A 15,289-nucleotide genomic window follows, 5' to 3' on the forward strand; every position below is an offset into this window, starting at 1 on the left:
TAGAGAAAAAAAGTAATGTCATTTTCTTTGTATCTTAATCTACTAAATACTAAGTATTGCACTAGTAAAGATATTATTTCACAAAGGCAAAAGGATAAAGGAATGTGATGTATACTTAAAATGGGGAAAGTATTAGAACAGTGTCAGAATTCCACATACATACACCCCAGTCACTGTGAGTAAATATGTTAAGTGGTATCATGCTTATCTTAAGAGGAAAAGGTTAGGCATCAGATAAACCTAAAGGGCAACCCTGCTTCTACTACTTATTAGGTGTGTAAACTTATGCAAATTACTTAACCTAGTAAGTTTCCTTTTCCTCATATGTAAAATGTGAGTAATGATATCTGCTCTGAACAGGTATCACACACAAAACAGACCAAATGAAAAAAGGGAACACAAAGGCAGATCAGACTTAAACCTTGCCTAGAAAGTATTAAACTTCACTAGAATTGATAAAACAAACAACTGTAGAAACTAGAGTGATGAGAATCTGGAGGATAAACAGGTAAGCTACTGGCAAAGTTTAGAGAATCAGATTAAGAAAATATGTCCCCCGATCTATCTACTCAATTCCTCAAAGCTCGGAAAGTGACCTGTCACAATGATGGGCATGTGGCCAAAAAGTATTAGATAAATAACAAACGAATGCATGAATGATTTCTTTGAAAGATGAAATCAAATTACGTTTATATCAACCTAAACTTTCTACAGAAGAAAAAAAAAGCTTTCTAGTACTGAAAAATAAAGCATTCTTTGAATATGACCTGGTCAAACCCAGTTAAAAAGATACAGCTATTAATGACTAACCATCCTATTAGAGAACATCACAGGTTGAAATGCAGTTGATGAAGCGGAAAAAAAAAAACAGCAAGAAAAAGTAAAAATGACAAACTCAAAGTTCAAAAGAGAACAAGAACTAAACCAATGCCCATCTGATTATCAGACCAAGTATCACAATTCTATTTTAGTCACTAACTAAAACATGAATTCAGTCGATCTTCTACAAATTTCTCTTGAATATCAACTACATGGACCAGGCAAAATGCTAAATGCTATTTATCCTTTTCTTTTTTTTAAATAAATTTATTTATTTTTATCTATTTTTATTTTATTTTTGGCTGCATTGGGTCTTCGTTGCTGCGTGCGGGCTTTCTCTAGTTGCGGCGAGCAGGGGCTACTCTTCGTTGTGGTGCGCAGGCTTCTCATCGCGGTGGCTTCTCTTGTTGTGGCACACAGGCTCTAGATGCACGGGCTTCAGTAGTTGGGGCACGCGGGTTTCAGCAGTTGTGGCTCACGGACTCTAGAGCACAGGCTCGGTGCTGTGGCGCACAGGCTTAGTCGCTCCGCAGCATGTGGAATCTTCCCAGACCAGGACTAGACCCGTGTCCCCTGCATTGGCAGGCAGATCCTTAACCACTGCACCAAGGAAGCCCTATCCTTTTCTTTTTTAATCTTTTTTTTTTTTTTTTTTGGCCACACCACGTGCCTTGCAGGATCTTAGTTCCCCAAACAGGGATAGAACCCAGGCCCTCGGCAGTGAAAGCACAGAATCCTAACCACCGGACCACCAGGGAATTCCCTAAATGCTATTTATTCTTAAAAACAACAACTAACATTCATTGAGCACTTTCTATGATCTAGGTACTGTTCTAAGCAACCTATGTAGGTGTGTATGTTTGTGTATACACACACACTCATTTAATCCTCACAACAATGCTATGCATAGTACCACTAGGCAAGATAAGTTGAATAACTTTCTCCTAATGATACACAATTAAAAAATAGCAGAGCTGGGATTCAAGCCCAAGCGGTCTAGAGCCAGAGTCTGTTATTTTAACCTCCAAATGTTCTATACTATAGAATGGATAGAAATTATGGAAAAAAACAAGTAAACAGAAAACCACCGTAAAATGACACAATGCTATGATATTGAGCAAACAAGTATTCTAGAATACAGACAGATCTCAATTAATTAGGTGGCTGCTTCCAGGGAGAGTGAAACCTCTTCCCAAAAAAATGTTAAAGAATGGTGAACTCTGGGAAGTGAGAAGGTAGGGGAACATGAAGAGTCTCTGACTTTTCATTTTACATCCCTCTAACACTGATTTAAAAAAAAAAAAATCAGGAACATGGATTGCTTTAAAACAAAAATAAAATCAATGAAAAATTATAATTTAATTTTTTGAGGAATTCCCTGGTGGTCCAGTGTTTAGGACTTGGCACTTTCACTGCCGTGGGCCCAGGTTCAATGCTTGGTCAGGGAACTAAGATCCCACAGGTTGCATGGTGCGGCCAAAAAGTAAAATAAAATAAAATTTAATTTTTTTTAATTTAATTTTTAATTAAAAAAAATTTTTTTTAACTCTCTCCTTTACGGAACCTTACCAGAATCCCTCATCCATCCAAGCTAAATTACCCACTTCTCAGTTTTACCTCTATTTTATACATTACTTCTGTTGCATTTATCACATTATAATTATCTGTTTAAACTTCTTTCTTCACTAGTAGATTGTAAGCTCCTTGGGGAGAGCCTTAGCACCTAGTAACAGTGCTTTAGCACAGTAGAGAAACTCAAATATTTATTGAACTAAACTGAATTAGGGAAACCACCTATGGCAACCTGAATTATTTGGAAAGAAGGTCCAGGGCTATATAGATCACAGACGATATCAACCAGGAGGTCAATTTAGATATAAATTATACATGTGAAAAGACGACCATTCATACTTATCAAAAGGAGCATGAAAATAAAGCCAGACCCACAGTTTAAATCACATTCAGCAAGCCACATGAGCTCAGTCAAGTCTCAACCTCTCTGTGCCTCAATTTTCTCAATTGTAAAGTAGGGCAAATAATATTTACGTTATAAGGTTGTTTTGAAGATAAAATGAACAATGTATGTGAGCATACAGTATATAATAGGCATTAAAAAGATAGCAGTCTTACCCTTTCTTTTACAAATTGATAAGATAAGAACACAACTGAATGGCCTCTTAGGAGCTAGAAGAATCAGGATTCAGTGGAAGTTTAATATGGGCTATATGCAAGGCAAAGTTCTCATCACTTTATATCCAATATCTGATTTAAATCTTCACAAAAACAGCACTTACCTCAAAGGATTGTTATCTCTATTTCACGTATGAGAGAGAAGAGTAACCTGTAACTTGTTCAAAATCACAAAACTCTTAGGTTTTAGAACTGAGTCTCAAACCTAGGTTTGTAGCTTCAAAAACAATGCTCTTTGCTACTATACTGTATTACAGTAAGTGAAGCATTTATATTAATATTTAGGATGACTTGTCAAAAGTCATCTTATAGGCAAGCATCTATTTTTATGGACTCTGAAAATATGTATTTCTCCTATGGTTACTTCTCTAGAACTTTTCAATAAGTAAGAATGCTTATTAAAAGTTTGAGCCCTATCCAAAGTAGTTAAGTCTTCCTGGAGTGAACTTATTCACTACCTGAAAAATAATGACACAGTTAGTGCTGTTCCCTTTGGTTTCTCTCCTAACCTACTTACATCCATTCCAAGTAAAGCATTCCGTTATCGACCTCCTGCTTGGCCTTCAGCTTAGCTTGCTGATAAACTTCTGAAGTTTCCAGTTCACAGAGGCCCAGTTGTACAATATTAGGAAATGGCTGTCGTCCAAGAAGATGTCCATTTAAAGATAAAAACTCCTGGAAATTCTCACAGACTGTACCATCCTATGAACAAAATGAAATCTCTTAGAAATGTAACCAGAGCCCAAATCTGACATTTTTTTGTTTCTGTGATTTTGTCACTTTAAAGGCTTAAATATTCTCTATACGAGCTAAAATTAAATAGCCAACCATTAGGTAACAAATACATAGTGATCCTCTTCGGACTTTTAAACATAGGGTAAAAAAAAAAAATCTCATTATCTAAGTGCTACCTTCTTAACACATTCCCTTTCCTAAAAAAAACACTGAAGGGCTTCCCTGGTGATGCAGTGGTTGAGAGTCCGCCTGCCGATGCAGGGGACACGGGTTCGTGCCCCGGTCCGGGAAGATCCCACATGCCGCGGAGCGGCTGGGCCCGTGAGCCATGGCCACTGAGCCTGCGCGTCCGGAGCCCGTGCTCCGCAATGGGAGAGGCCACAACAGTGAGACGCTCGCGTAACCAAAAAAAAAAAAAAAAAAAAACAAAAAAAAAAAAAAAAAAAAAACACTGAACACTTTACTTCCCCAGCTTTCAAACCTCAATCCTATCCACAGCAGGAGAGGAAGCAAAATAATTAGAATAATCAAAGATTAAGTAAGGAAATTATCACTCTTCACCTCTGCTATTTTGTTCATCCTCACTATTAAACCTAGAATTAAATGTCAAAATGAGATGTCCTTTAAGGACTTATTTTTCATAATAATATATACCTTTTCATCCAACATATGCCTGTATTCCACAAATTCATGAATCAGATGAGCAGGGCCTACGAGCTCCGTTTTTGCTTTAATCCAATCCAGGGAAAACATTAAAGCACACAGTTCCTTAAAAAAAAAAAAAAAAGATCAGAAGCACTGTTAAAGAGATCAAAGAATTTTAAATCTACCATCATTATCCTAACACTAATGAGAGAAACTTAGCAGATGCCTAGAATTTAAGGACAAAAAGGAACATATCATTAATAGTTCCAAAGAAACAAAAAATGGACCTCACACCTTAATTCAAAATAAATTTCAGATGGATTTTTCAGACTTAAATATAAAATAGAAACTTCAAAAAATACTAGAAGAGGGCTGCCCTGGTGGCGCAATGGTTAAGAATTCACCTGCCAATGCAGGGGACACAGGTTCGAGCCCTGGTTCAGGAATATCCCACATGCTGCAGAACAACTAAGCCCATGCGCCACAACTACTGAACCTGCGCTCTAAAGCCCGCGAGCCACAACTACTGAAGCCCACGCGCCTAGAGCCTGTGCTCCCAACAAGAGAAGCCACCGCAATGCGAAGTCCACACACCACAACGAAGAGTAGCCCCCGCTCGCTGCAACTAGAGAAAGCCCTCATACAGCAAGGAAGATCCAAAAAAAAGCAGCCAAAAATAAAATAAATAAATTTAATTTAATTAAAAAAAAAATACTAGAAGATACAGATATTTACTCTTTTTGTAACCCTGGGGTTAAGGAAATTTTTATAAACATGACCCCAAAGCAAAATACCGAAAAGAAAAATAGTGGTGCATTTAACTACATAAAAACTCAAGTGTTCAATATAGTAAAAAACAATATAAATAAAATTTAAGACAAAAAATAAACCAGGAAAAAAATTTATTTACAAATGTATGATAGATGAAGGGTTAATATTTTTATAAAAATTCTAATAAAAGAGTAAGAAACAGATAAACACTCCAATAGAAAAACAGGCAAAGGCAATCAATGGATGAGAGCCAATTCACAAAACAAAAAGCACAAATAGCCAAAAATCTCACCAGTAATCAAAGAGAAACAACGAAGATTTACTATCTTTTAACATCAGATTTCTAAAGACTAAAAGGAATGATAAAAATGTTAGCTAGAATCAGAGGAAATGAACACCCTCATACACTGCTGGTAGTGATGTAAATCAGAGCACCCTTCTAGAGGACAGTTTAGCAATCTGTATTAAAATTCAAACTGTACACATCATTGACCCAGAATTACACTTATGTGCCCTAAAAAAAATAAGTCAGACAAGTGTGCTTAAGCAATCTGACCATCCACCAACCAACTGACCAATCATAATGTACCTATACAATTAAATAGTATGCAGCTTTAAAAATTATGTCAATCTATTATATATAAACTGACATAGAAAGATAACCCTGAACTACAATTAAGTAGGAAAAATAAGATATAAGACTACATTTCTATCATGATCCCATTCTGGTTTTAAAGAACAGGTGTGTGTATCTGAGCAGCAAAATGATCTGGAAAACTACACATAAAAGCATTAGCGGGCTTCCCTGGTGGCGCAGTGGTTGAGAGTCCGCCTGCCGATGCAGGGGACACGGGTTTGTGCCCTGGTCTGAGAAGATCCCACATGCCGCGGAGCGGCTGGGCCTGTGAGCCATGGCCGCTGAGCCTGCACGTCCGGAGCCTGTGCTCCACGACAGGAGAGGCCACAACAGTGAGAGGCCCGCGTACCAAAAAAAAAAAAAAAAAAAAAAGCATTAGCAATGGTTGTGATCTTCATTTTCTTCACTTAGTTTTTTCCTCAATTTTTCCAATGAAAGTAAACTATTATCTTTAAAAATCAGGAAAAAAAAGGTTAAAAAAAATGAAAGGAACTGAATCCTGTCACACTACCATACATATCAAAAGTTTTTAAAAGATGCATTGACCCAATAATTCCACTTCAAGAAATTTCCAAAGGAAATAATACAGGTGTGAAGACAAACAAGAATTTCATTACAGCATCATAAGAGTAAAAAAAAAAAAAAATGAAAACAACCTAAGTGTTCAACAATTAAAGTTCAGCTAAGTAAATCACAGCACAGATATTTATTGGAATACTGTCATTCCAATGTAGATTATTAAACGTAAACTGTATGTAACCAAGAGATTAAAGTACATAAGACTGAAAAATTATTCAAAGTATATATGGTTTTTTTTTAACATCTTTATTGGAGTATAATTGCTTTACAATGGTGTATTTCTGCTTTACAACAAAGTCAATCAGCTATACATATGCATATATCCCCATATCTCTTCCCACTTGCGTCTCTCTCCCTCCCACCCTCCCTATCCCACCCAAGTGGTCACAAAGCACAGAGCTGATTTCCCTGTGCTATGCGGCTGCTTCCCACTAGCTATCTATTTTGCATTTGGTAGTATATATATGCCCATGCCACTCTCTCACTTTGTCCCAGCTTACCCTTCCCCCTCCCCATGTCCTCAAGTCCATTCTCTAGTAGGTCTGCATCTTTATTCCCATCTTGCCCCTAGGTTCTTCATGACCATTTTTTTTTTTTAGATTCCATATATATGTGTTAGTATATGGTATTTGTTTTTCTCTTTCTGACTTACTTCACTCTGTATGACAGACTCTAGGTCTGTCCACCTCACTAAAAATAACTCAATTTTGTTTCTTTTTATGGCTGAGTAATATTCCATTGTATATATGTGCCACATCTTCTTTATCCATTCATCTGTTGATGGATACTTAGGTTGCTTCCATGTCCTGGCTATTGTAAATAGAACTGCAATGAACATTGTGGTACATGACTCTTTTTGAATTATGGTTTTCTCAGGGTATATGCCCAGTAGTGGGATTGCTGGGTCATATGGTAGTTCTATTTTTAGTTTTTTAAGGAACCTCCATACTGTTCTCCACAGTGGCTGTATCAATTTACATTCCCACCAGCGGTGCAAGAGGGTTCCCTTTTCTCAAAGTATATACGGTTTTCTAAAATGTTAACATTGTGAGTAGTTAATTGGTAGTCATAACTTCAAATATCTATGTGCTGATGATTCCCAAATTTTATCTTTAGTCCATAGTTTTCCCCAGAAATCCAGATTCATATATCCAACTATATGCTAAATATATCCAGTCAGATGTCTTAATGTCTACACCAGACTTAATATATTCCAAATGAGTTCCTAACCTTCCCTTCACTCCTGGTAAAATACTTGTTTGACCCACAGCTATCCCAAACTCAGTTCATGGCAACTCCAATCTTTAACTGCACAAGCTTGGAGTCATCTTTGACTCTTCTCTTTTTCTTACAATGTACATCAAATCCATCAGCAAATCATGATGACTCAATGCCAAATCATCACTTCCTTTCTCCTTGCACACTTTTTTCTTCTTCTGAGCACTTACTACCCCGCTAACATATGATAAATTTATTTGTCCCGTGTCAATCTCCCCCCAGAATGTAAGCTCAATGAGAGCAGGGACTTTGTGCCTGTGGTATATCCTTCATAATGAAGAACACCATCAGTACACAACAGGCACTCCATAAATATTTGCTGAATGAATGAATATACTTTCCCACTCTCCATTTCCTCTCAGAACTTAAAAACAAATCCATATTGTCCACAAAGGATAGCTACTGGTATGAAGAGACTGAATTTTTAGGTGGTTCATTTACTGCAGTTACTAAGGTACCTGCAGGTAAAAACAGTAACAAAATTACTTACACAGGTTATAACCCTATTTTTACTAATAAAAGAAAATTCTAAACATGGGACAAAATAAAAGTGAGATAAAAGAAAATAGTTTTTTAAATGAGTAATCTTACTTTGTGCATTTTAGCACTAGCCATGTGATAGGCCAGAAAATTGTACCAATACATGCAGTCCTCCTGATCCGGTGAAAGACAATGTAGCCGGAAATGTCTCTGGAACTGAGTGATTAGTTTCTTGTGTAGATCCTGAAACCCAAATGAAACATTTCAGAGGACAGAAACAATTTCATAACCTAAGCATCACAGAAACTCCAGCTTCCAAAGCTATTTAAGAATGTACAGAGAATCTCCCCACAAGATACTTATTAACTACAAAAGAAAAAAACAGTAACTTTACAGTTGAGAAACTTTAACCAAGTAATCAATGTTAATATCACTGATTAGATGTGTCAACACCCTGATATGATGCACTGAGAAGGACACAACAGCACTTCTGTGGTGTTATTGCCAAAAATATATAACCTTACTCTAGTCAAGAGAAAACATCAGACAAACCCAAACTAAGAGGGGCTTCCCTGGTGGCGCAGTGGTTGGGAGTCTGCCTGCCGATGCAGGGGACATGGGTTCATGCCCCGGTCCGGGAAGATCCCACATGCCGCGGAGCAGCTGGGCCTGTGAGCCATGCCTGCTGAGCCTGCGCGTCCGGAGCCTGTGCTCCACAACGGGAGAGGCCACAACAGTGAGAGGCCCGCGTACCGCAAAAAATAATAATAATAAAAAATAAAAGAATCTGCCTGACAATGCAGGGGACATGGGTTCAAGCCCTGGTCTGGGAAGGTCCCACATGCTGCAGAGCAACAAAGCCCATGCGCCACAACTACTGACCCTGAGCTCTAGAGCCCACGGGCCACAATTACTGAAACTCACGTGCCTAGAGCCTGTGCTCCACAACAAGAGAAGCCACTGCAATGGGAAGCCCATGGACCACAACAAAGAGTAGCCCCCCTCTCCACAACTAGAGAAAGCCCCTGCGCAGCAATGAAGACCCAAAACAGCCAAAAATAAATTAATTAAAAAAAAAAACCAAACTAAGGGACACTGTGCAAAATAACTAGTGAGTACTCTTCAAAAGTGATCATGAAAGAAAGAAAATCAAGGAATTTTCCTAGATTTGAGGAAACTAAGGAAATATGATGATATTATGCAATATAGAATACAGAATTGGATCTGAACCACAAAAAAGGACATTAGTGGGAAAGCTGGCAAAATTCAAATAAAGTCTGTGTATTAGTTAACATTTTATCAATGTTAATTTTCTGGCTCTCATAACTGTATTATAGTTATGTAAGATGTTAACATTGGGGGAAGCTAGATGAAAGTATATGCATAGAAACTGTATTATTTTGCAACTTTTCTATAAGTCTAAAATCATTTCAAAATTAAAAGTTAAGAAAAAAAAAAGAACGTACAGAGATGCAAGTACCTGAAGCTGGCTGTGATTCTTCTGTGTAAGGAAATCTACTTGAAGATCATGTAAATAATAAAGAAATGATTTTCCATTTCGATCACAGAACAAGAGAGACTTATTAACAAACTCCTGCAGTATGTCTTCAACTTCTTCAGTTTCCATATCCCAGAGGATACACAACACCTAGGAATCATTTTAAACATTTAATGTGCCACAATGTACAATGACCAGGATTGCACACAGGAGGTTAACAGACAAAAAATCATGTGTTAGGGCTTCCCTGGTGGCACAGTGGTTAAGAATCCGCCTGCCAATGCAGGGGACACAGGTTCGAGCCCTGGTCCGGGAAGAACCCACATGCCCCAGAGCAACTAAGCCCATGCGCCACAACTACTGAGCCTGCGCTCTAGAGCCCACGAGCCACAACTACTGAGCCTGCGCACCTAGAGCCCGTGCTCCAAAACAAGAGAAGCCACCACAATGAGAAGCCCGCACACCGCAACAAAGCGTAGCCCCCACTCACCGCAACTAGACAAAGCCCACGCAAAGCAACGAAGACCCAACACAGCCAAAAATAAATAAAACAAATAATTTTTTTAATTGTATTAAAAACATCATGTATTAAAGCCCTGAATAATATCTCCATTTCATAAGAAGCTCAAATACTCATCAAGATAGAAAAGAAAAAGAGTTCTAAAGAAGTCATATGCTTCTCCAGGTTCACTAGAACCACTGAGAACTAGGTAACTCATCTGAGTTCAACACCAAAGCCCATGATGGAAACTAAGAACAGTGGGATTTCTACACCCTCCAGTCCACCACCCTCAGGTACACAGGTTTTATCCTCCCAATATCCTCTGTAACAATATCCTCAGGAGTAAACCAAAGGTTATATGCCACAATACCCAATGATAAAGATTGTTGGTCCTTCTATTACCTTCGTAGGCACCTTAACATCTTTCTGAAGGATGGAAAGATCTGTGTAATAATCTTTGATGTCTTCTCTGAGCATTTCAACACTTATAGACATGGCTTCATCCAAAGCCTCATAATCATAAGATGAAGATTTCCTTATCTTCTTAAATTGCTTATTCTGAAGTTGTCTGAGGTAGTACTCCCAGCGGTTGGGAAAATCTCGTAGAAGTGCACCAATTAAAGACACTACAAGAGGTGAACCTAAAAAATAAAAAAAGTCAGTGTTATTACGGTATCATTTCCAAATTACCACTAAGAATCAATTTATCCTCAAGAAAGAATTTCTGCCACATGCTATCCAAAGCTTTAAAATATTTATAACTCTTGCATTCACTTCAGGTACTTATTCTAAAGAAGTCATTAGAAATAAGAAATATTTCACTTAAGGATATTCATTACAGTATTTAAAATAGTGAAAAATCTTAAACAATAACAGGGAAATGACTGAATAAAGTATATCACAATATTATGCCACTGGTAAATTTTCAAAAGATATTTAATAGGGCTTCCCTGGTGGCGCAGTGGTTGAGAGTCCGCCTGCCGATGCAGGGGACACAGGTTCGTGCCCTTGTCCGGGAAGATCCCTCATGCCGCGGAGCAGCTAGGCCCGTGAGCCATGGCTGCTGAGCCTGCACGTCCGGAGCCTGTGCTCCGCAATGGGAGAGGCCACAACAGTGAGAGGCCCGCGTACCGCAAAAAAAAAAAAAAAAAAGATATTTAATAACATGGGAAAATGCTCAAGATTTGCTATTAAAAAGGGTAAGATTGAAAATTATATATACCATTATAATCTCAATATTTTTTTCAAGGTTTTATATGTCCTGAAAGACTAGGAGAAATACTCTCATGATGCTAATAATTATCAGATTATGGATAATTTCTATTTTTTCTTTTTAAGTGTTTCAAAATGCACATGCATCACCTTCATAATGAATACAAATCAAGTATTTTTTCCTAAGGTTGAGATACTTTTTAAAAGTCAATTAACTCAAAAACAAGTTTGATGGAAGAAAGAAAAACAAGAAACTATTTCCAAGCATTAACAATGATGGAAAAAATAATCTTAAGAGCTGATAGATTTGACTATATAAAATTTTAAATTTCTGTGTGTCAAAAAAATACTACAAATGAAATTAAAAGGCAGACACAACTAGAAGAAAAACAGTTGGAAAAAATATGACAAAAGGTTAATAGTTTCCATAGTTAGAGTGTCAAAAAATCAATGAAAAATACTTATATCACAAAAGTGAGTCAAGGATAATTTTTTTTTAAATAAATTTATTTATTTATTTTTGGCTGCACTGGGTCTTCATTGCTGCACACAGGCTTTTCTCTAGTTGCTTCGAGCAGGCGCTACTCTTCGTTGTGGTGCACAGGCTTCTCATTGCGGTGGCTTCTCTTGTTGTGGAGCACAGGATCTAGGGGCACGGGCTTCAATAGTTGTGGCACACAGGCTCAGTAATTGTGGCTCGCAGGCTATAGAGCGCAGGCTCAGTAGTTGTGGCGCACGGGCTTAGTTGCTCCACAGCATGTGGAATCTTCCCACACCAGGGTTCAAACCCGTGTTCCCTGCATTGGCAGGTGGATTCTTAACTACTGCGCCACCAGGGAAGTCCAGGATAATTTCTTAAAATGCAATATTCAATAAAAAAGTTTAACTTCACTATTTAAAAATGCAAATTAAGAAGACAGCACCAGTTTTTACTTATCAAATTAGAACATTATTTTTATAAAATCCCAACCAGGGAATTCCCTGGCAGTCCAGTGGTTAGGACTCCATGCTTTCATCGTGGTGGCCCAAATTCAATCCCTGGTCAGGGAACTAAGATCCCAAAAGCCACGCAGCACAGCCAAAAAATAAAAAATAAAAAAATAAAATCCCAACCAAAAAAATTTTAAACTGTGACTCTCACTACATTTTTTATTCTTTGACAACAGAGGTCATGTCTTCATCTTACCCCTTTCATAACATATTGTGGGTGTTTGTTAAATATTATTTTAACTAAAGAATGAATACCAAAATATCACTATCCATGTAGGGTATCAGAGAAGAACCTAAAATACTAAATATTCTAGTAAAGCTTTTGGATGTTCATGTGTTAAACTGTTATGTTCATTAGCTTAACTTACAAAAGGGTAAATTAATATCTCTATAACCCCCTCATACACAAAATAAATAACTATACCTTTACATTCTTTTATAATACTGTGAGCTTGTTCTGGCAAATCTGCTTTCTTCATATTAACAAAAAGGGATAAAATTTCAAGTCCTTTTTCTTTTCCTAAACCACTCTCCACAGGGACTACATATTTAGGACCTGTGAAATCACAAGACATAGTAAGCAATTTGGTATGCCACATATTTAAATGTAACTGAATTATTATAAAAAGCAAATTAATAATAATAATAATAATAATAATCCTTACCCATTACTGAATCTGTAACGCTCTTGTCTCTGGTTGTAAGAAGAATCTGACACTGATTGTCAAAAGCTTTTAACACCCAAGGATCCCAAACATCATCCAAAATCAACAGAGACCTTAATAAGTAAAAACTGTATTGAGTCACTAATGACATTTATTTTAAACTTCCTTTAAAAAAAAGAGAATGCCACCAGTGTTTTCTTAAAATTTACAAAATTAAAAAAAAAATAGATGTCCATTTCATGGTTCTTTCTCTTTTCTTTGGTATCCCTTTCACAATATACCAATAAGGAAAAGAAAATTAGAGACCTTCCCTTCCTTCTACCCCAAATTACTGCATATTAAAGTTAAAGGACTTATAAAAAGAGAACTGTGTATACTTTATTATAAGTATTAGAAATAAGCCTCCTAGTGCCTAAAAAGAACTATCCAAGTAATGAGATTTTTCCAATTCAGTCTTTAAGCACCCAAACCAAGCAAGAACTGGGCTTAGGTTAGCATTAGAAAGCATCACAGAACAATGACAATATTTGACCATTTTACATACAAAACTAGCAATTTCATATGTCCCAACCTAACTGAATGCACCAGCAAATATTACTTTTCACTTGGTACACTAGTGGGCTTTTTTTCCATCCAAGAAATCAATTTGTTTACGCATAATGACAAAGAATCTGTGTGCTAATTCCTAATCAGCCCCTCCAAAAAACTTTTTTAAACTCGTCAGAACAAATGGAGAAAATAATACAACTAAAACCTGACAGTATAATTATACACTAGCGTTATTATCTGAATGGCATACTACTTCTGTACACTACAAAAAAAGACTCTAGGAATATACACAGGCTGGAAAATTACAAAAACATAAACCAAAATGATGCTGAGAGAGAAACAAAATGACTTTATATGCCATGATCTGATACATCTGAGAGTGGTTACAATATTTTCCTACACAGGAATCATTTTTATTTTTGCAAAGAAAGTAGAACTAAGGAGAAGTTACTGATCAAGAAAAGAGGAAGTGGTTAGTGGTCTCAATCCCATTTCTGCAGGAAAATGGATACTAGTGACTATCAAGGGGAGGGGGAGATAACAGAGGGATCTGGAAGAGAAAGAAGCCAGAGAGAAGGGAGCTTGCCCTCCGTAATGAGTATCCATCATAATCACTAGGAGGCTTTTTCCCAAAATTATTCCTCTCACCCAATATTCTGATATGAATCCCCTTACCAATTTGGGGAAGCACTACCATATTCAGCCACTACTACACATGAAAGTATACAGCATCATCAGGTGCATGGGGGCAATAAAAAAAACTTCAGAGCCATTACCTAATTCTCACCCAATTTACTGTTATACTCGCAAGGAATGCTTTATTAATCTTTGTACTTGTAGCACTTGACCCAGAACCTGGCACGACACTCAATGTTGGTTAAATGAACAAATAAAATAGCTGCTAGGTGGCAGAAATCAAATTGTTGACTAAATCCCTTAACTCTTAACAAAGATAGCAACTCAGTTGCTGCCTCCCTTTGGCTAATGAAAACTGTGATATAGCTGACAACAGTGCCTGGCACATAATTATAATGGCATTTATTTAATAAATTAATTAATTATTGAAATAAACAAAACAAACTCTTAAAGTACTTGGAAGTAGAAGAGTTACGTGTATACCCAAAAAGTAAGAGAACACAGTAGAAGGGTCCCTTTAAATAAATAATCCTTCCTGACTCAGTCTTTTGCAAGTTGCCTGCATGCATTTATTCTGTCTCTTGTTCTGTGTTAATCTATTAGAAATAATGTATTCAAGGTAAAAAGTCTGCATCTTTTAACAAAGACCATTCACCAACTCACCTACTTAAGGAATATTTCTTGAGAGCCTACAATGGCACACAAGAGAGAATTGGCAGGTACGATGCAAAGGTCAGTGGCAGACACTTTTTTTTAATACAAGAGAGAGGAAGAGCAGGAAGGCAATGGTTCTTTCTTAGACCCTCTACTCAACAGCAAGAAAAGGCTATGATGTTCTCAAGATGTCAGTAGTTAAGTCTCACTGTGACTTCATACACCAAATAAGTATAACCATCTGTACCTTGGATGTTTGCGCAGCATCAGAATGCGGAGACGGTCTTTAGCTTCTTCAATATTAAGTGGAAGCCTCTGGGAGAAATTCTCATCCTGATCCAACCGTGTGCAAAGATTCTGCAGTTTCATCAGAAGCCCAGATTTGTCTTGTTTCCCAACTGAAACCCAATGCACACCCCCTGGGAAACAAACTGGTGAGGAAAAGAATA

General features: G+C 37.2%; 1 protein-coding gene across 8 annotated transcripts in view; it reads right to left on the bottom strand.

Annotated features, from left to right (window-relative positions):
• Window positions 1-15,289, bottom strand: part of APAF1 (apoptotic peptidase activating factor 1) — a 106,229-nt gene that overhangs the window by 69,678 nt on the left and 21,262 nt on the right. For 4 of the 8 annotated variants that reach the window (XR_012324237.1, XR_012324236.1, XR_012324235.1 and 1 more), the window contains exons 5-12: window positions 15,088-15,271; window positions 13,002-13,129; window positions 12,761-12,892; window positions 10,537-10,775; window positions 9,615-9,782; window positions 8,246-8,377; window positions 4,399-4,512; window positions 3,527-3,711 (exon numbers count right to left, since the gene is read on the bottom strand). Coding sequence is in view for 3 of the 8 variants with exons in the window: in XM_073788312.1 (XP_073644413.1) it covers window positions 3,527-3,711; window positions 4,399-4,512; window positions 8,246-8,377; window positions 9,615-9,782; window positions 10,537-10,775; window positions 12,761-12,892; window positions 13,002-13,129; window positions 15,088-15,271 (1,282 nt within the window). In the remaining 5 variants the exon portion in view is untranslated. The remainder of the gene's footprint in view (window positions 1-3,526; window positions 3,712-4,398; window positions 4,513-8,245; window positions 8,378-9,614; window positions 9,783-10,536; window positions 10,776-12,760; window positions 12,893-13,001; window positions 13,130-15,087; window positions 15,272-15,289) is intronic. The other 4 variants (XR_012324238.1, XM_073788313.1, XM_019918393.3 and 1 more) reach the window with 2 other exon arrangements.

Source organism: Tursiops truncatus, chromosome 11 (genome assembly GCF_011762595.2).
Source record: "Tursiops truncatus isolate mTurTru1 chromosome 11, mTurTru1.mat.Y, whole genome shotgun sequence".
Classification (NCBI taxonomy): Eukaryota; Metazoa; Chordata; class Mammalia; order Artiodactyla; family Delphinidae; genus Tursiops; species Tursiops truncatus.